This window comes from Dama dama, chromosome X, assembly GCF_033118175.1.
Source record: "Dama dama isolate Ldn47 chromosome X, ASM3311817v1, whole genome shotgun sequence".
NCBI lineage: Eukaryota > Metazoa > Chordata > Mammalia > Artiodactyla > Cervidae > Dama > Dama dama.
This window is the reverse complement of record NC_083714.1, coordinates 12064504-12085484: the sequence shown is the minus strand read 5'-3', so window position 1 is coordinate 12085484 and position 20981 is coordinate 12064504. Positions and strand designations below refer to the sequence as shown.

The following is a 20981-nucleotide window of genomic DNA, read 5'->3' as shown; positions in this document are numbered from 1 at the left end:
TTATTATTCTAACATACCAAACAGACATTTGACCTGATGCAATCTAAGTGATTTAATTTCAAGCAACTTCATGTAAAATTGCTTCATTTTTGAGTTAGGCAATAATCAAGTGATCACTAACTTTATGGATCTGACTAAAGTTCAAATATGTTACTGCATTCAAATGCATAGCACGTAACTTGTGAAAATGGAAACAACATTAACATATCTTTCCAACAGGTGACTATACTACAAGCATCCAAAATGATATGCTTGAACTTTTTGAAGATGTTTTTCAATAAAATTATTTTCCTGAAGTGGAATATACCTGACTTCCTTAGAAGTCAGTAGAAAGGCTTTCATTAAAATAAAATCTGTCTTGCTTAGTTGTCCAAAAAATTTATTTTATATATGTATGTGAAAATAATTTCTGAATGTTTGGGGTTTGAGAAGGTAACTCACTCTTTTGTTTTTCTACCTTTATTCAGATATAATTAACATATAACATTGTATAAGTTTAAGCTGTACAAAGTGTTGATTTGACATATATTGCAAAATGATTACCACCAAAGCATTAACTAATACTTTCATCACATCACATAATTACCATTTCTTTTTTGTGGTGACAATATTTAAGATCTACTCTCTAAATAACTTTCAAGTATACAGTATTGTCAATTACAGTCATCATGCTGTACATTAGATCCCTAGTACTTACTCATCTTCTAACTGGAAGTTTGTTACCGTTTGATCAACATCACCCCCAGTATCCCACAACCACCATCCCTGGTAACCACCACTATACTCTCTGCTTCTATGAATTCAGGTTGTTGTTTTTTCAGATTCCACATATGAGTGAGATCATACAGTGTTTGTCTTTCTCTGACTTATCTCACTTAGCATAACGTCCTTAAGGTCCATCCATGTCACAAATGGCAGGATTTCAGAAGGTAATTAATTTTCAGTAAACATTTCCTATGTGCCCACTATGTGCCAAGCACCATGCTTGACAGCAAAAATGTGACATTCTTCCTGACCAGGAAACAAGTTCAGATAGCACATCAAATTACACATTGATGGAAACACTACCAGCTGCCTCACAGCCATTTCTGGATCAACTGATGGACACTACTAATACCAGGCATAGCTTACTGAATTCTTTCTCTGACTTCCATACATATGTAAGCACTGCAAACAACAATATATTGTACCATATTTCTTTTTTTTCCATTTATTTTTATTAGTTGGAGGCTAATTACTTTACAATATTGTAGTGGTTTTTGCCATACATTGACATGAATCAGCCATGGATTTACATGTATTCTCCATCCCGATCCCTCCTCCCACCTCCCTCTCCACTCCATCCCTCTGGGTCTTCCCAGTGCACCAGCCCCAAGCACTTGTCTCATGCATCCAACCTGGGCTGGTGATCTGTTTCACCCTTGATAACATACATGTTTCGATGCTGTTCTCTCTAAACATCCCACCCTCGCCTTCTCCCACAGAGTCCAAAAGTCTGTTCTGTATAGTACCATATTTCTATTCTATCTGCTAGACTGATACTACCACATTTTGTTGGGCCAGCTAGATTGTATATGTACACTATGCATTAGCAAAATCAGTTAGACAGTAACTTAAAAACAAAGGCTGTGAAGTATTTATTGGTAACTGTGCTTTGTTCAGAAAGTCACAATCAAGTAAGATCCTGGTATCATCTAAGTAGGTTTTTAAACAATAAAAAAATTGTATACAAGATATAAACTCAATTCTGTAATATACTATTTACTTGCAAGAGGAAAAAAATTAGAAATTCACCAGAATCTCTGATAAGATTTCTGGTGACTTTTATTTTCTTGTTTATATGTTTCCATATTTCCAACTGTCTACAAAGACCATACGTTACATTTATAATCAGTAAAAATTCTATCTACATTAGTTATAGTAGAAGCCACTCTTGTAACTGTTCCAAAATGGGTATCTAGTACAGGCCAGAGGTAAGCCTCAGAGAGGGAAGTAGGTGTTGACTACAGGTGTGATTTTAGAGGCTGCTGCAGAAGGCCCATGGCAACCCAATTAGCTAATGACTGGAATCTCTTTTAAAGGGACAAAGACTTTCACTGTCTAAAGTTAAGGTTTAAAATGAATATTCCTGGAGGAAAGGGAAAATAGGAACATGTGTTCCCACCAGGATGGAAATTGAGAAAGGCAGCTTTTTCCAGTTCTAAGTCCTGGCTAGATCACTGGAGGTAACTCCACAGAACATGTCTGCTTAAACATTTAGCAATGAACATTTAGAGAATTATTACTAAATATCATATAGTTTTGAAAAGTAACATTTCTGATGATATAAATAGTGTAATACAGTGTTCTTTGTAGAAACCATAGAAAATATGAAAAGGCAGGGGAATTAAGATTAAAATCATCTATAATCCCATCATCCAGAGGTAATCATCATGAACAGTTTGGTACATAACTTTCTAGGAATTTATTCTAGGCATGTGGGTATATCCTGCTTTTCCCTTAGTATTTTATCTTGAGAATTTTCTTATGTTGTTAAATATGCTTAGTAAACCTCATTCTAATAACTGCCTAATATTACTTAGGGCTTCCCTTGTGGCTCAGCTGGTAAAGAATCCGCCTGCAATGTGGGAGACCTGGGTTCGATCTCTGGATTGGGAAGATCCCCTGGAGAAGAGAAAGGCTACCCACTCCAGTATTCTGGCCTAGAGATTTCCATGAATTGTATAGTCCATGGGGTTGCAAAGACATTTCTTGGATAAATAACCTTATTGAATCTACCATGGACCTAATTTATCATAAGAAGAGATTCAAAATATATCTGGTATCAGAAAAAACTAACCAAGGGATTTTTCTGAATTAGTGATCTCTCCTGGGTCTACCAATATTAGGATTTTGACTCTAAAAATGATTTTGTTTTGCTCAAATCCTTAAAAACACCCATATTGTGCACAACAATAAATTACTCACGTATTTTCCTAAATACCATCTTATCTTGAAAAGTACAACTCTTAGGAAATGTTAGATAGTTAAGCATGACAGGTGCTCCCAGCCAAGTTTAGCAAGTCAATCAAAATGAGTTTGAAGGAAACAGTCAAATAAAACAGAGGAAGAAAAGTATCATTGGCACAAACTTCAGCTTCTGAGTAAATTCATCTGTTCAACTTTCAAGCTAAAAAAAGAAAGATACTGCAATTTGAGGGGGTGATTCTAATTCAGAAGCTACATAAAACAATTCTATTTACAGCCTGGGTTCCAAAAATATCAGCATAGCACATATTTGTTAAGCAAGTTTTCTGAAAATTGTTTTACTCAGCACACTAATATAGTTCCTTTTAAGCACAGGAGGGGAATATTCTATGTAAAAAAAATTTGCAATTTCAGTTTAAAAGGAAACTCCATTCCCAATGATCTTTGGTGGGCTAGAGATCTGCTCCCCTTACCTGCAAGGCAGTTGAGAATCAGAAACACCTTCCAAAATGTTAACCCCATTGTGCTGAGGTTCGCTGAGCACAGTCAAGGTCCAGTAGCTTGCCTGGGCTAGGCTGAGTCTCAAACTGACTTCTTCAGTCACACCGAGGTTTGCCAGGCTTATCTGCCGGCATCACCAAGCAAACAAGCTTCTTGGGGCTTACTTATTGGTTACAGACCTTTCTCAGAGCAGATGTGTGTTTCTTTGAAATGTTTTTCATGGGGCGTGTTTCCTTGATATATTTGCTACTGTGTTAATGATAAACCCACGTATTTAAATTCTTACAGTTCTTTGTACACAGATTCCTAAGTTTTATTGTTTAAAATTAATCTTATTAAAAAGTTATACTTGAGGGGAAAAGATATAATTGGAAGAGAACCTACATAAATAAAAGTTGACAAGGTTAATTAATTTAAATACTTCCATAAATGCCTTATGGCATTGATTCACTAACTTTTTACAAATTAAGTTAGCAAATTAATGTTCTAAGATTTTCTCAGGAGACAGGGTTCACAAGAAGGGCACAGAGGACATGAAGCAAGAAAGCATCCAGTTTCAATGTGAACAAACTCTGGACACATCACACTTTTTTGAAGCCCTAGTGGTAGAGTGAATTGCATGTTTTTGTCTTTCAAGTTAGAAATCCTGTTCCTTTTATTCATTCACCTAATTTTGCAAATTGGTTGGGCTTGCCCAATGGCTCAGCAGGTAAAGAATCTGCCTGCAATGCAGGAGATGCAGGTTCGATCCCTGGGTCAGGAAGATCCACTGGAGGAGGAAATGGTAACCCATTCCAGTATTCTTACCTGGAAAATGGATAGAGGAGCCTTGAGGGCTATAGTCCATGGGGTCGCAGAGTAAATAAATGAGCTAAGACTTCCACTGGATGAGTCTGAATTTTTTCAGAATTAGGATACTGAATAGGTGCCACAGGGTTAACTTAGAAAGGGGGTTCACTAGAAGGGAATGCACACTTAAGAATGTTCACTAGAAGGGAGCACACACTTAATTTGGATTCCCAACCTTCTAAGATCTTGCCCATGTCTCACCTGAATTTAAGTCAGGTTTAAATCGTCCATCTGAAAAATGCTGTCTGATAAAGAATCCACCTGCAATGTGGGAGACCTGGGTTCTATCCCTGGGTTGGGAAGATCCCCTGGAGGAGGGCATGACAACCCACCCCAGTATTAAGGGACTTCCCTGGTGGCTCAGATGAAAAATGCTGTCAAAAGTTATTGCCCCAAAGAGTGTTCAATCACATGAAATATGTGCAAACTGCAGTGATATGTTTTATGAACTTTAAGTTACAGAAAGCATTTGACACTATCTCATCTCAGCCAAGTAAACTTCCCACCACTCCTCAGAAAGCCATTTGCTCTCACCAGATATCATACCTTCTCGAAGCATTCCCTGTCCATGCTCATGTCTGATGCCAAACCTTTGCTTCCAGTGAACTCGATCCCTACTTAGAACTTTCTCCTCCTTCCTCTTGCTATCTAAGCATATGCTTAGCACAGATCAGTCATACTGTCCTATGTGAAAATTTTGAAGAGCTCATAAACTGCCTCTCTCTGGACTCCCTCTTGGATAAATCTGTATTATACTTAGATCCAATACCCTCAGTTGGTACCAGATTACTCTTCAGTAGTCTGTGTATTAATGAGGTCTCCCCTAAGTAGACTGTCTATGAGCCCCTCCAGGATGGGGACCAGGTCTTATACAGGCAGTTCCCAACTTAAGAAGGAGCGTGTCCCAAAAATGTATTGGTTATCCCCTTGATTGAATCCAAGAGTACACATTTCCTGCTAAAGCAATGCTTAAATGAAGTCTTGTTCCCAAACCCACACACAGCATAGTCTGGCACTGGCTTGAATTCTTGGTGCTGGGCAATACAGGGTAGGGGAGAAGAAGAAAGAGCTGCAGGTGGCAGAGAAAGAACATTCCTTTCCTTTCCCAAGACACAGCTTGAGTGCAAGGCAATGCTTTTTTCCCCCAAATAACTGTTACATGTCTTTGTCACCCACCTTCCCTTATGACCCCACTCCATCACCGCCCACATGATCTACTGGCCCTTTGGGTACCTAGGCTTCCCTAAGGGAAGGTCTTGTGCTGTGCTATGCTTACTTGCTCAGTCATATCCAACTCTTTGCGAAGCCACGGATTGTAGCCTGCCAGGCTTCTCTGTCCATGGGATTCTCCAGTCAAGAACACTGGAGTGGGTTGCCATTTTCTTCTCCAATTACATGGGACAGATAGCATAAATCATGACAGTCCCAGGCAAACCTGAACGTCTGGCCTCCCACCCACAGGGGAGTGCTAAGCATAAAGCAAGTGCTAAGAAGACCCTGTTAATTAATTCGGTATATCCAAGATGGTTGATTCTGAGATGGAGAGAGGAGGGGTTGGCTTAAAGCTGTTGCTAAAACCCCGCAGCATCAGACAGAATCTCTCATACAAACACAAAACACTCTAGAGGATTTAAGTAAAATGCCTGCACTGCTGCTATGTGTGACCTAACTTGGACAGGTAGAGCTCTGTGAAAATAAACTCTAAGAGAGAAAGTTTCCACTTTGGACTGAATTTGATATCACTGACTATCTCTCAGAAGAAGCAAGTCACTAACTGGGACATGAAATATTATCAAATATCTTGCACAGTTTTACAGAGCTTCACAATTTTTAAAACTGTTTTTCCGATTTATCTTCACAACTAACAGTAAAATAGACAGGGCAGGTATTATCTACATTCTCTATATAAGAAAATGGAGGCTCAGAAATGTTGTGTCTTTCCCAAGGCCACATAACACGCATTGGATGCTGTCCCTCCCATCACAATGCACAGTGGCCCAGTGTGAATATATAGTAACAAACATACTGCCTCCAGGGTTCTTCCTTGGGAACATTCAGAAACTGGCAGTATCTGATTTTTCCCTCATTTTTATACTTAAAAATTACAAAAGTAATACATTTTGCTTGTGAAGGGATATCAAAGAACAAAGAAGCATACAGAGGGTAAAAAGAAAGCCCCATTCTCTCACCTGCATAGAAAGCCCCATTCTCTCACCCACGTGTATAATCGCATGCCATGTTCACAAGCAATGGGAGTGTTGCATTTTTCTCAGCCTTTCTATGAATTTACATACAGGCATATGAGGTGGGTTTTTTAAAGGAAAGTTAATCATAATATAGATTGTTCTGTAAGTCGCTTTTTCCCCCCCAGGAAGCATTTTTGTTCTCTGTTTATGTCACCATGCACAACTACATCTATAGAGCTACCTTATCTGTTTTAAGGCCATATGATATTTCATAGTATGAATGTACCACAACTTATTTTAACATTCTCCTAATGGGGAATTTTTAGGCCATTTCCAGTCTTTAAAACAAAAGTTTTATAAACAATGGTGAAATGAACTTCCTTTTGCTTGTATCCCTGCCCACTTATGTGATGATTTCTCTAGATTGGGTACCTAGAAATGAAACTGCTAGATGATCAAAGGGTATGAACGTTTTAATTTTTGGCATATTATGAAAAATTGCTCACCAGAAATTCTTTACAAATCTACACCTGTGTTAAAAGAGTGTATGAGAGTGCCCGTTTCTCCATGGCCTTGTCAACAATGAGATTTATCAGTCTTTTAATTGTGTTAATATCACAGCTAAAAACTGCTATTGCATTGTTATTTAAATTTGTATTTCTCTAATTAGGTTGAGCCTCTTTTCATAGATTTGTTGGCATAACTGGTGTACTTTTTCTTGTAAATGCTTGTTTTATGACCTTATACCATTTTCCCACTTGAGTTTTCTTTTCATATTGCAGAAGTACTCTTTACAGTTATGAATTTTAACCTGAGTTTGGTATATACATTATAAATATTTTCTTATAGTCTATCACTTTTTAAAAAAAATTGTCTTTTACTCTAAAGACTTTCGCATTTTGCAGTAGTTAAATCTAGCAATCATTTCTTTGCAGCTTCCGGGTTTCATGTCTTCTTTAAGAAATCCATTTCCAATCTAAGATTATAGAAATAATATTATATATTATTATGTTAATATTAAAATATTGTATTTTTTTCTAATGTTTCTATAATTTTGTCACATCTTTCAGTTATGGGAATTCTCTCCTTCCTCTTCCTCAGGCCAGCAGCCTTTGGTTATCCTTGACTCCTCTCCTTCCCTCACGTACATCTAATTCATCAGCAAATTCTTTTTGGGTCCATGTCCAAAATATTCCCAGGCTCCAACCACTTTCCCCACTTTAACTGTTACCATCTGACTCTGAGCCACCAGCGTCAATTACCTGGCTCACTGCAATTGCCCCTACCTGGTCTACCTGCTTTTGCCTCCTTCCCATTGTCTATTCTCACAGCAATTGGAATGATTCTTTTCTATGCAAGTCAGATCACATCTCACTTTTGCTCAAGATCCTCCAGTAGTTCCCAATTTCTCTCAGAATAAAAGTCAAAGTCTTTAAAACAACAATAACTTTGTTGTTGTTCAGTTGCTAAGTTGTGTCCAACTCTTTGTGACCCCATGGACTACAGCACACCAGGCTTCCCTGTCCTTCACTATCTCCTGGAGTTTGCTTAAAATCGTGTCTATTGAGTCAGTGATGCTGTCTAGCCATCTCATCCTCTGCCAACCTTATCTCCTACCATTCTTCCCTCTCTCATTCTGCTCCAGCCACCTGCTCTTTTTTTTTAAAAGACATTTATTATTACTATTTAATTCTTTTAGCTAAGGTGGATATGGGATCTTAGTTCCCCAACCAGGGATCAAACCCATGCCCCTTACAGCAGGAGTGCAGAGACCTAACCACTGGACCACCTGGGAAGCCCCTAACTGCTCTTCTTGTTGACCATCCAATCCAGCTAAGTATGCTCCCACTTTTTAGGGCATTTTCACTGCCAGTTGCCTCTGTCTCTGACACTCTAGCCCAGATAGCAACAGGGCAAACTCCTTCATCTTCAAGTCTTTGCTCAAATGTCAGTTTTCAACATCTGCCTTGTTCACACTTTAAAACTACAGCTTACCCCACTCCAGCCTTTCCAACTCCTACTAGCTTTTCCTTTTTTCACAGCACTCATTAATGTCCAAAATACTATACAGCTTACTTACTGTTTACTTTTTCACCTGATCAGAAAGTAAGTTTCAAGAGGGCAGGGATCTCTGTATATTCTTTTTTTGTTAAATGAACAAACTTGTGACCTGGGTTCGATCCCTGGGTTGGGAAGATCCCCTGGAGAAGGGAAAGGCTACCCACTCCAGTATTCTGGCCTGGAGAATCCAATGGACTATATAGTCCATGGGGTTGCAAAGAATTGGACACAACTGAGTGACTTTCACTCACTAACTCACTTGTGAAACCGGATTTAATCCATTTGGAATTTATTTTGTGTATTGTGTGAGATAGGGTGAAATTTTTTTTAATGCCCTCATGTCCTAAATAAGAGCAAATCTTCACCCTTTAAGGGAACTTTCTCTGACAATAGCTAGATCATTTGAGGCTAATTCTAATCAATTAAATAGGTGATCAAGTTCAGTAATGCTGTTCTGTGGTCAAGAAATGAGGCATAATTATAAGGCGATGAGCCTGCTGTCTTTGTGTGGCTTGGGACCTGGCTCAGAAGTCAATCTCAGGTTTCCAAAAGACAGACCAAGGCCATTCTTAGGGCACCATTATGAGAGAGAGACAAACAGAGATTTGGGAGTAATGCTTCCCATATATATTTTTGATAGTTGAAATGTCTGATTTTTGTGGGAAAAGTCAGAATTTACTGGACTTCCTAATGCACATTTTATGGTTTTGTATGATTTTTTACAATGTTGAATTATGTATAGAAGGGCACAATCTAGTCAGTGCTTTGAGTCTAAAGATTCTCATTCATTCCTGTTGGAATGGTTCCGAAGAACTTGTTTCAAAAACTCCTTGTGCAATCACCATGCCATTGAAGCTTCAGTGCTTTTTCCAACTGCCTGCCACACGGCCCTGCTTATATGCCCCACTAGTACTGCAAATTTTACCTCACACAAGTCACCCTCTGTTGCCAAACCTGTGCCATTCCGCAATCACTGTTGCTGGTGCTCCCACACATTGACTTGTACTTTTAGTCACTCGGTCAATGTTCCAGTATCAAATTCTACTGAGAACGTCTTTGTCGTTCATCTTCTTCTTTCCATCTCCTGTCATCCTTCAGTGCAGTCACTGTCATCTGTCATTGAGACGGCTGCAGTAGCCTCCGAGCCCATCTCCTGGACTCAAATCTTCTTCTCAAATCCATCTTTTGTAACCCTGTCTGAGAAGCTTTCTGAAAGTCCAATGTAGTTGTGTCATTCTTATCATCAAAAAGCTGCTGTGACACCCCATCACCTTTTTGCCAAGACATAAATGTTTTTAATCTGGCATCCTCAACCTACCTCTCCTGTCTATCTTCTGCTATTTGTAACACCTAAGAGTGTCAGAACTGGCCAAAGTCTTACAAGTAGTCTCCAAACAAAATTACTCTGTTTCCTGAACCTGTGCCTCACTTTCCCACCCCTGCGCCCTTACGAAGCTACTCCCTCCTTTAGATATCCCACCCCATCAAGTTTAATTGTCAAATACCTACTCGTCCCCTGAGCCTAACCCTCCATATATTGTTTCCTGATTCCCATATGATGTGACCTCATCTTTACAGCACTAGTGAATACCATTTGCCCACCACTTAGATGATAGGGCAGATATTCATGTACTGATCTTCTGCATGCTTCTAAGAATGCAAGCTCTGAAGGAGGATAAGGACTGTGTTTAGGTGATTTCTCCCTCCCTCCCTCCTCCTCCCTGCCCCCTACACACACTGAGCTTGTTATGGGCCAGACATTATGCTAAGCTCTTTATATTCATTATATCACAATCTTCTTCAAAGCCTTATGATGTAGGCAGTTTTATGATGCTTATTTTATAGGGGAAGAAACAGAAGCAAAGGGAAATGAAGCAATTTGCACAAACCTCAAATATAGCAACACATAGCCTCAGGACTCATATTCTCATCCTCACAACTGGCTTCGAATATTCCTGTTATTATATATAGCCTGCATCCTACTCACCTGCACACTTAAGTGGTCTTCTGCTCTCTTCGGAAGGCAATACTTATTGGCTCCTGCTCCCCTTCCCCATATTTATCTTGCTTTACCAGTTCCCTGTTGTGAAATGGCTGTCAGTCATCCTCCTCAGAAGTAAAACTGCTGGTGGTCAAAACCTCAGTTCCAATAACCACCTTATTGCTGAAAATGAGGCTCAGAGAGAATTTTTCCAAACATCACATAAATGCCAGAGTCAGGACCTCAGCCCAAGATACCTGGTTCTGGGACACATACTATTAACTTATGGTTTTGTTGTTATTGTTTAGTTAATTAGCCTTAGTCGCTAAGTCAAGTCCAACTCTTGGACTGTAGCCCGCCAAGCTCCTCTGTCTTTGGGATTCCCAGGCAAGAATACTGGAGTGGGTTGCCATTTCCTTCTCCAGGCGATCTTCCTGACCCAGGGATCGAACCCACATCTCCGGCATTGCAGGCAGATTCTTTGCCACTGAGCCACCTTTAGAAGTACACTAACTTATGGTAGACTGTGATTTAAAGGACCTGACCTAATAATGTTTGGTGAATTCACTTTTCCAGATTCTTGATATATCAAAGTGAATATTTAAAAGGCGGAATTTATTTGGGTGTGCATGATCTGGTATATTTGTTAATAAACGAATCTAGAGTAATATCAGTATCATCAACAACAACAAACTTCCTTATTCCAAGTTAACACTGAGTTGCCTTGAAAACGATAAAAAAGAAGTGACAAAAAATTTTGCAATTCTCCACACAAGGAGGCTGGGAGTTCCAAACTAGGGGTTCCAGAAAGAAAATCTGTCAAGTGAATTCTGTGATGGTGTTATTCAGTGAAAGAGTCCCTCCTCTCCCTCCCATCCCTGCATTGTAAGGACTGGAATTTCCCACCGCAATCAATCTGGTGTGAACTCACACCCCCTAAATATGCTCTCTGGAAACCTTGTTGAGAGTCTTCCAGCAGCCTTCAGTAAAGCTGTTAATCAAAGGCACTATGGGAATATATTTAGGTAGAGCTATGGAGGTTGCTGTCCTGTTGAATTTGGGGAATCTTTGTTTCCTGTCCTGGAAGAGAGAAGCATCCAAAAAATTCTCCTTTGGTAAGTTGTGTTTTAACAAAAAGTATGAGTCAGCTTGTGTCAAGTAGCATGGGATTGCTTACCTAGTGATAGTAGGGAGGCTGGAAAGGGTTAGTACCAGGAACCCTATGTTAACTGATAGTGTGACTCAACCCGCTGTGTACATTAATGTGTTTGGGGAAGCCTACTCCTAGGCAGTTTGTGTTGACGCACTGTACAAACACATGTCATAGGCTGTGCTTCAAAAAATACATATGTGCAGGCGCAAGCATGTGCAAATGTGCACACATACAGGGACACATCTACATCTATTCAGCCCAAAGAGGTCCCAGACCCTCCCATTCCTTCCAACTGGGAGAGATAAAGTTTGATTTGAATCCTGAAAAAAATCACATTTTAATTGTATAATTGCAGGGCCTTGCTTTGGTTTTTGTTTAGTTGGTTGGTAGGTTGGTTTAGTTGTTCAACTAGTCCTATTCAACACTTCCTAAAATTGCCATACCTGAGTGAAGTTAACCCTGAAAATCAGAGATTTTTTTTTGGAGCCAAGATGTTGAGGAATTTCACAGCTCCATGAGCTGATTAATGGCACTGTGACACAGTAATAAGAGCTGCCAAATGCTGAAGGCTTACTAGCTGATAGGCCCTGGGTTAAGCATTTCATATGCATTGTGTCTCACACTAATCTTGTGAAGGAGGTATTAGGTATGCTCCTCGTTTTACAAGCGAGGGAAATGAAGTTAAGAGAGGTAAAATAAGTTTTCTTTGGTCACAGAGTTTGTAAGTGGCAGAGCGAGGCCTTGGGCCCAAGTGTGACAGCACCAACTCCCATCCCCTTGCCAATTAAGTGATGTGACCTCCTGGCTCTGAACAAGGGACAGTAGAATACACAATTAACACAGCCCCTGCTTAAATGGCTCACACTCTTGTTGGGAAGACAAGACAAACATATACTAAATACACACTTAGGGACTGATGCTAAGAAGTACACAGTTATGAAAGGCCACATTATGCAACACAGAGGACAAATAATCACAAGTACAGAAAGAGGCGTGTGGGCCACTGAAAAGGAGGGCTGCAAACACCCAAATCTTCTCTGCAGAATGAGTTCCATGGGATCCACCTGGCAAGAGAGAGGGATTCCAGGAGGATGTGAGTAGGATTTTTGAAGGTAAAAATCTAGAATGAACAATGAAAACAGACAGGTAGAATGACAATAAGGCAAAGAGGCCAGGTTGCTTTATGGACAGGCTGGGGAAAGAGTGTTGGGAATATCTAAAAAAGAGTCGTTAAGATGGAGGTCAGGCATGAAAGAGCTTACAAAGAAGACATTACAAAGGCAGGAGAAAACAGAAAAAGTGTCAAATCCTGTTGGATTTGGTTTAAAGCATATGAAAAGCCTGTTTTTGTGCTTACTTGTCTGCTTGGTTTTTGTCCTCCATGGTGTTTTGTTTTTGCTGTTTATATAAGGTTTGCTTGTTTGCTAGTTTTACTGAGGCAGCCTAGCAAAGTGACAAAGAGCACGGTCTACAGAGTCAGGCTGCTTGGCTTTAAGCCCGGGCTTTGCCATTTACCAGCTGAGGGATTGTGGGTAAGTTACTTCAATTCTTTGTGCCTCATTTTCCTCACCCACAAAATGAGACAAAAGAAGACTGACCTCATGAGACTGTGATTACTGTAAGAATTATACACCTTATTATTTGCAAAGTGCTTAGAACAGTGCCTACATATAGTAAGTGCTATAGATGAGCTTGTTGTATCAATACAAATGTAATTCTTTATCAATATTGAAATACATGGGAAATTTCTAAAATCACTTTGTAAAGATCTTTCTCCTAAAACCACTGGTAGATGAGGCCATCCAGGCAGACTGCAGTGTGGCACCAACTGAGGATATCTGAGGAGTGGCTGCTGCCTTTACACGGGGCTTGTAAACCTCCAGTGCTCACAGTCCCTACAACCCTCAACTGCTTATACCAGGCCCACCTCACATGATCTTGCAACTTCTGGTTTAAAGTGACAGGGACACTGTGGCTCATAATACACCCCTATATTTACAGAGCTAATAAAGGATGAAATTTGGGCCAGAAGCCCAGGCCCAGCTAAGCTCACAGGATGCTTTAACCCTAGAGTCTAAGGAAAGTGTCTGTCCTCCTCCCCCACCTGGGGTCCCTTCTTGGCCCCAGGTGTTGGGCCACTGGGAGGCACCAGCACCCCCACCTCCAAAGCCTCTTCCACTGACTCAAGTCTTCCTGGGCAGTTCAGCACTTCTGATGTGAAGGAGGACTTAGGGTTCCCATAATCCTTGGCAGCAGCAACTCTGGGGGAAGCACAAAACTGAGATCAGCAAAGCAGAAGTAGGGAGGCTTCCTGTGAGTGACCAGACCTTGATAAGTTGTATCCTTCTCCTACGCTCATCTAGGAGATTAAACTGTGCCTCCAGGTCTGAAAGCTCCACGACTCAGCAATAAATTACAGAATAGCTAGCCCCAAATCGTGCTACAAGGTCAGTCACATTTTCCTTCAGAGCCACAATCCATTATAGAACTCCCAGGGAGTCAGCTCCTAGCGGCCCCTGGCACTTCGTGTGCTAGAGCTGCTCAGGGCCACTCAGCAGAGACCTTGGCCTGAGCCTCCCCCACTGGTTTTTCTGACAGTCTGGAAGCCTGTGTGTCTCTCACTCAAAGGAGATATTCTGTCTTTCTGCCTTCCAGGAGCTTGATTGAGTCTTGCTTGGGTAGGGTGGGTGTTCAGGCCTGCTGGATCCCAGATGTTACCCCCAGAGATAGTCCCTCACCTTTGCTTGTGAGGGATGATTAATGGCAGGAATGCCAGGGCACGCAGGAGAAGAGAAGCTGTAGGAGGCAATGTTTGGGAAAAGAGACCTTGGGGTTTCAGTCAAACCATGCCACCACCACTGTTTTTGAATAAGCTGCACAGTTATGCTTCCACCTGCATGCAGCTACATGAAGATGCCCACAGGAAGCCTACTTCCAGGGTGAGAAATCAGGTGGCCTGTCATGCAGGAAGAGTTAAGACACAGACATGATATGACAGCTCTAGACCATCGGGTCCAAATCCTTTATTTCATGGAGTGAGACCCAGGGCAAGTTTGAAGACTTCTTGGGAAGAGGGATGGGATGGGGAGGGAGGTGGGAGGAGGGTTCAGGATGGGGAACAAATGTAAATCCATGGGTGATTCATGTCAATGTATGGCAAAAACCACTACAATATTGTAAAGTAATTCACCTACAACTAATAAAAATAAATGGAAAAAAAAAAGAAGAAGACTTCTTGGGAGAGGAAAGCTCCCTCTTCCTGGGAGAGGAAAAGGTGTAGAAGTGGGAAACTTGAGACTTGTACTAAACATCCATGTATCTGATTAATAACAGCTCTGGAGCCCTTTCCAGCTGGGTGGAGGTGTGCAGCCTGGTTCCAGCCCCAACCAGCAGGAAATAACTGACCAATCTCCACCACTTCATGACCCTCCCAAGGCAAACAGCGCCTGGTCTCAGGTGGGACCTGCATCTTGAGAGCCTTTTAGTAAAAACTCTGGATAGTAAGGGCATTAAGAGAAGTATGTATCTGCAAGAAAAGCCATTTTGACTCATGTGTATCTCCCTGGCACTGCTACCACACAACCCAACAAGACTGAAATTCCTTACCCCATTTTTCAGCTAAGGCTTTATGGTCTATGGGCGGTTGAGGAGGGTGACGATAATATGGTCTAGCCCTCCGTTGCCTCTCTGACCTCCCACCACTCCCCACCTTGCTCACTCCTCAGTAGCCACCCTGGCCTCCTTGTTATTCCTTAAACATGCCAACCATGCTCCTGCTCCAGGGCCTTTGCACTTAGTGTTCTCCTCCAGCTATCTGTATGGTTTGTTCCCACCCTTCCCACAAATCTTTGCTTGTGTCACCTTTCCAGAGATCCCTTTCCCAACTACCCTATCTAAAAGTGCACCTGTCGCCTTCTAAGGCTTCACCAGCTTTTATATTCTCCTTGTGACATATATTACCATCTCACATTGTAGTATATATTTTGTTTAGTGTCTTCCCACACTAAAATATGAGCTATGTGAAGATAGGGACTTTGCCTGGCATGTTCATTCCTGAATCTCCATCACTTAGAACAGTCCCTGGCATATAATTGGTCCTCAATAAATATCTGCTAGATAAATGGATGAGTGGATAGAAATGGGGCTTCATATTTTTCTTGATGCATGGTTACATATAGCAAGTGACCTTGTAAACACACATTCATTCCATTTATTCATTTATGAAATAAATATTCATTGCATGTCCTTATGTCCCAGGCACAGTATACTCAGACTAGTGGAAAAGAAATATGAAGACAGGGAATGACAACACAGTGCAGTTAAGTAAGTACTAACCAGGGTTTTGGGAATAACAGAGGAGGAGCTGGTGAAGGCTTGCTTCTTAAAGGAAGATAGCTCTTAAAGAGTAGGAGATGTTAGGAAAAGAAAATTGAGGTGGGGATGTGGAGAAGGACATTTCAACTACATATGCATGAACACAGAGGATCATGTGGAGAACAACTTTACTGTGTTGGGCCACAGAGCAGCAAGGAAGGAGAGATATAGAGAAAATCAAGGCTGGGATGAAGCAGAGGTGTTGGCTAGAGGGCTCTGCCTGCTGTACCAAGTACAGAGTTAAGCCTTTAAGTCAGAGGGGACAAAGTTTTCAACCATGGAGAGAGTCAGCCACAGATGTATATAGTTTGACCTACAAACTTATTCTTTGAAATGAAGCAGCCTATACTTTAAAAATTTAAAAAATTCACATAAAAATCTAGAATTTTAGCTTTTTTTGAACTATCAGAGTATCACCCCCAACTAGCCCACATAGCTATGACTGTCAGCATCTGAGCTGTTATCCCCATTAAACAGGGATTTTGCTCTCCAATTTGTCAGTCTCTATTCTGTGTGCTTCACTGATTAAGTTATAGCTGATTTCCCAACCCCTATGGCTAGGAAGTGGCAAGGCTTGGGATTAAGTCTTTGTCCTCAAAATCCATACTCTTAGTCAGTATACAATTGGCACCTAGTGCCAAGAAGGCTCTCCACAATACTTTATTTGAAGAATGAACAAATTCATACTATTATCTCTTACTGGAAAGTCTTTCTTACTGTCTCAGCTTAAGCAGATCCTGCCCCATCTGTCAAGGCCCCAGCTCAGATACAGCCTCCTCCATGAAGTCTTCCCTGATTTCATGCTCCTCACCCAACAGAGGTGACCTGTCCTGTGGCTATGGGGTGGAGTTTATGAAGGCAACAAACCTGGGGTGCAAAGATATCTTGTAGGGAGCATTGGAATGGTTCGAGCTATGTAGTACAAGAAAAGGAAAATCTGGCGTTTGAACTTGAGAATCTGAGTATCTGAGTGGAGAGTGAGTAAATGGTGGAAGCTGAAAGACAACTGTAAAAGAAGTAAAATATATCCCAGTTTTTTCCTTGCTTGAAATATCTCTCTTTATTTTTCTTATTTTTGCTCCCTGTCCCCTGTACCTTAACTGGCATTCAAGAGTTAAGAGAGGACCCATAGGCTCAAAAAAGTCAGTTTTCCAAAGAACTGTTCTGCAAGCAGCCAAAATGAGATTGCTCAGAGAGTTGCCATAAACCAGAACAATCTCCAACCATTCCAACCACAAGGTGTGCAGCACTAACAGTTAAAGAAAACTGCAACCCGGGACATGACAACAGTCCTATAACCCTCTCTTCTTCTCATCCTATGAAACTCCCAATCCTGGGACTTCGCCGGTGGCCCAATGGTATAGAATCCACCTTGCAATGCAAAGGACGCAGGTTTGATCCCTGGTCAGAGAACTAAGATCCCACAAGCTGCGAAGCAACTAAGCCTGCATGCTGCAACTACTGAAGCCCATGCACTCTGAAGCCCATGCACAGAACTAGAGTCCGTGTGCCACATGGAAAGATCTCGCATGATGCAACTAAGACCCGACACAGCCAAATAAATAAATAAACCCAATCCTGCTTTGGCTCAGGAAGAGACCTAATGTCGAGATGCTCCCGGATGCAAATCACCTGAATAAAGTCTGTAACTTCAGATTGGGTCGGGATAACCCTCAGGCCTACTGAGATTCAGCTACGGATAGAGCATACTGGGGAACCTCTTCCTCCCTTCTTGGAGGCCCCTGCTGGGTCAAATGGTGAGTACCATTCCCGCTCATGTACTCCAGTTCTTTTTTGTTGCACACAAGTTGCAGGCTTTGATTCTTTGAAAGGGTGAACATATTGTCTGACTGCCTCTATTTTCTTTTTGTATTTTGAGGTTCTCTGGGAACAGAGGATAGGATGATGATTCTAAGTTTAAATGAGGTCTTTCTCTTTTCTTCTATGTTGATCTCTTTTATTATGGGCTGAATGGAGTGACTTTGAGGAAGACAATTTTGTTTCTTTTAAATTTAATTTTTATTTTATATTGGGGTATAGTTGATTTACAGTGTTGTATTACTTTCAGCTATTGTAAATATTCCTGCAATGAACACTGGGGAGCAAGTATCTTTTTGAATTACGGTTTTCTCCAGATATATGGCCAGGAGTGGGATTGCTAGATCATACACTAACTCTATTTTTAGCTTTTTAAGGAACTTCCATACCGTTCTCCACAGTGGCTGCACCAATTTACATTCCCATCAACAGTGTAGGAAGGTTCCCTTTTCTCCACATCCTCTTCAGCATTTATTGTTTGTAAACTTTTAGATGATGGCCATTCTGACCTGTGTGAGATGATACCTCATTGTAGTTCTGATTTGCATTTCTCTAATAATTAGCAATGCTGAGCATCTTTTTGTGTGCTTTTTGGTCATCTATGTGTTGAGGAAGACAATTTTGAACTGCAGTGGTCAATTTGGGACTCTCGGGGCCCGTCAAAGTGTGTACCTTAGAATAAAAGGAAATAAGATGGCTAACTAACAATGGACAGCTTTCTTTAACTGGTAATGAGAAGCTGAGAAAATAACCAGTTCAGAACAATTCCAATTTATTGAGTTCTCTCTTAAAATAATCTCAGCCTTCTCTCTTCCTAAAGATCTTCTCCTTTCTAACTCTGTGACTGACTCTTATAAACTAATTCCCTCCTGGCATTCCTCCTCTCCTGCTCTCTGTCTTTTGCTCTGCCCTCTTTCTCTCCTCTTTCCCTTTCTTAGCTTCCTCTCACCTTCAGATCCCTACCTTCAGAACTCTCCAGATATGCAAAAGTCATAGAGATAGGAGAAAGTCTTTTCAAGGCAATCCCTGAAGGTTTTCCCTCTTCTATTGACTAAAGAATAATCCAAACCTGTCAACAAGAGCATGATGAATCTGTCTCTAATTGTAGGGACCAAACAGAAACCCCTTCTAAAGAATATTCAGGGTTGGGTATTAATGCTAACACCCCTACAGCAATCTGCACATTCTTTGTCAAAGGCTTTAAGCCTGAAATATTGGAAGCATAAAACAGGCTGGCAGACTATACCCATTCATGAGTTCCACTTGGTGTCCAGCACTTTTTGTTCATCATTTTGTGGAAAGCATAATAAACAAACAGAAAACCACACACCACAAATTTATGTAGTAATGAGTTGAACAGCTTGAAGGAAATAAAAGGCCCTCCACAAATATAACATGGATAGGCTTGAATACCTGCAGGTATTACAGAGAAAATGACATTGGGCCTGCAACTGTCCCACTTTGGCCAACTAGGGTTGCCAGATTTAGCAAAATAAAATACAGGATTTTTTTTTATTCTCAGATAAACAACAAGTAATATCTTAGCATGAGTATGTCTCATGAAATATCTGGGACACATGTACACTAAAAAATGATTTGTTCCATAGCTGACATTCAAATTTAATTCCTGTATTTTACCTGGCAACCTACACAGACTGCTCAATAAGAAACAAAGCAATTCCTCCCCTCCGAGGAAGACATCCTAGAGTATCCCTAATTGCCTTTGGATCAGCGAAGAGAAATAACTCTATTTATTCATAAATGCTGTCCCTGGGACAGCAAGAAGATCAAATCAGTCAATCCTAAAGGAAATTAACCCTGAATATTCATTGGAAGGACTGATGCTGAAGCTTAGTATCAATACTCTGGCCACCTGATGTGAAGAACCAATTCTGACGCTGAGAAAGACTGAAGGCAGGAGGAGAAGGGGATGACAGAGGATGAGTTGGTTAGATGGCATCACCAACTCAATGGATGTGAGTTTGAGTAAGCTCTGGGAGATGGTGAGGGACAGGGAAGCCTAGCGTGCTGCAGTCCATGGGGTTGGAAAGAGTTGGACACCACTGAGCAACTGAACAACAATTCATAAACGGTCATTCAATCTCATTTTTAGTAGACACTGGAGCCACACTCTCTACCATTAACTCCTTCTAGTTTCCCACCACTCTCTCTTAGGATAATAAAAAATTCTCCATAGTGGGATTTACCAATTGAACAAACTCTCTCTGTCTTGCTTAGCCCTTTGCCTATCTTAACCTCTAACTTTGCCTAACTAACCCTGAGAACCGTAACTTCTCAACATACCTTTCTCTTCAGTCCTTCCACCTTCTCTAACCAATTCAGATGGGACCTTTTGGCTCAATGGGAAACTACTATTAGGTGTACACCCAAAGGACTTTTTCTTGATCTTTTAAACTCTGATAACACATCTTATGTTGGCTTTGCTTGAATACCTCAGTAGTACCTGAGGACTACTCTTGAGTCCTCCATTCACTTTCTCCTTAAAATTACCTCAGTTTTCTGATTTAAGTTCTTCGTTACCCAATATCCTTGGGGCCCCCTTATCTACAGATACAGGAAAAATAAAGGCTGTAGAACCCTTACAAGTCAATACTGACCTTACAATGCCTCTGCCTAAATGGGCTTAAAACTCAAAGCACAAGAAGGAGTATAACCCATTGTGACAGATTTCATAGTTAAAGGCTTAATCATTCCTTGTTCCAGTGTCTGCAACACTCTTATCCATCCACTAAAAACATCCTAATGGACATAAGCACCTCTTTGTACAAGATGTAAGGGTACAAACCATGTAGTATCCCATGATGTACAGGTACAAACTGTATAGTATCCCACATTTCTCTATGGTTCCCAATCCCACATTGTCTTGGTTTCTATACCTCCAAAGTGTCTGTTCAGCCTTCCTTAGTGATGCCTTATATCCTGCTATCCAATACCTTTTCACTTTAACATGGAAAAACCAACAGTACACCTTGACTGTGATGCGATAAGGCCTCCCTGAAGCCCCTTCATACTTATCTCAGGTTCTAAATCATGATCTCCAAGCATTACAATTTCTCTGTTCCTTTACCTT

At 40.9% G+C, this 20981-nt stretch overlaps 1 protein-coding gene across 1 annotated transcript in view; it reads right to left on the bottom strand.

The window, feature by feature from the left end:
• VSIG1 (V-set and immunoglobulin domain containing 1) overlaps positions 1-20981 on the bottom strand; it is an 85091-nt gene that overhangs the window by 26790 nt on the left and 37320 nt on the right. Inside the window, exon 4 of the mRNA XM_061136976.1 lies at positions 13803-13959. Within this exon, the coding sequence (XP_060992959.1) occupies positions 13803-13959 (157 nt within the window). The remainder of the gene's footprint in view (positions 1-13802; positions 13960-20981) is intronic.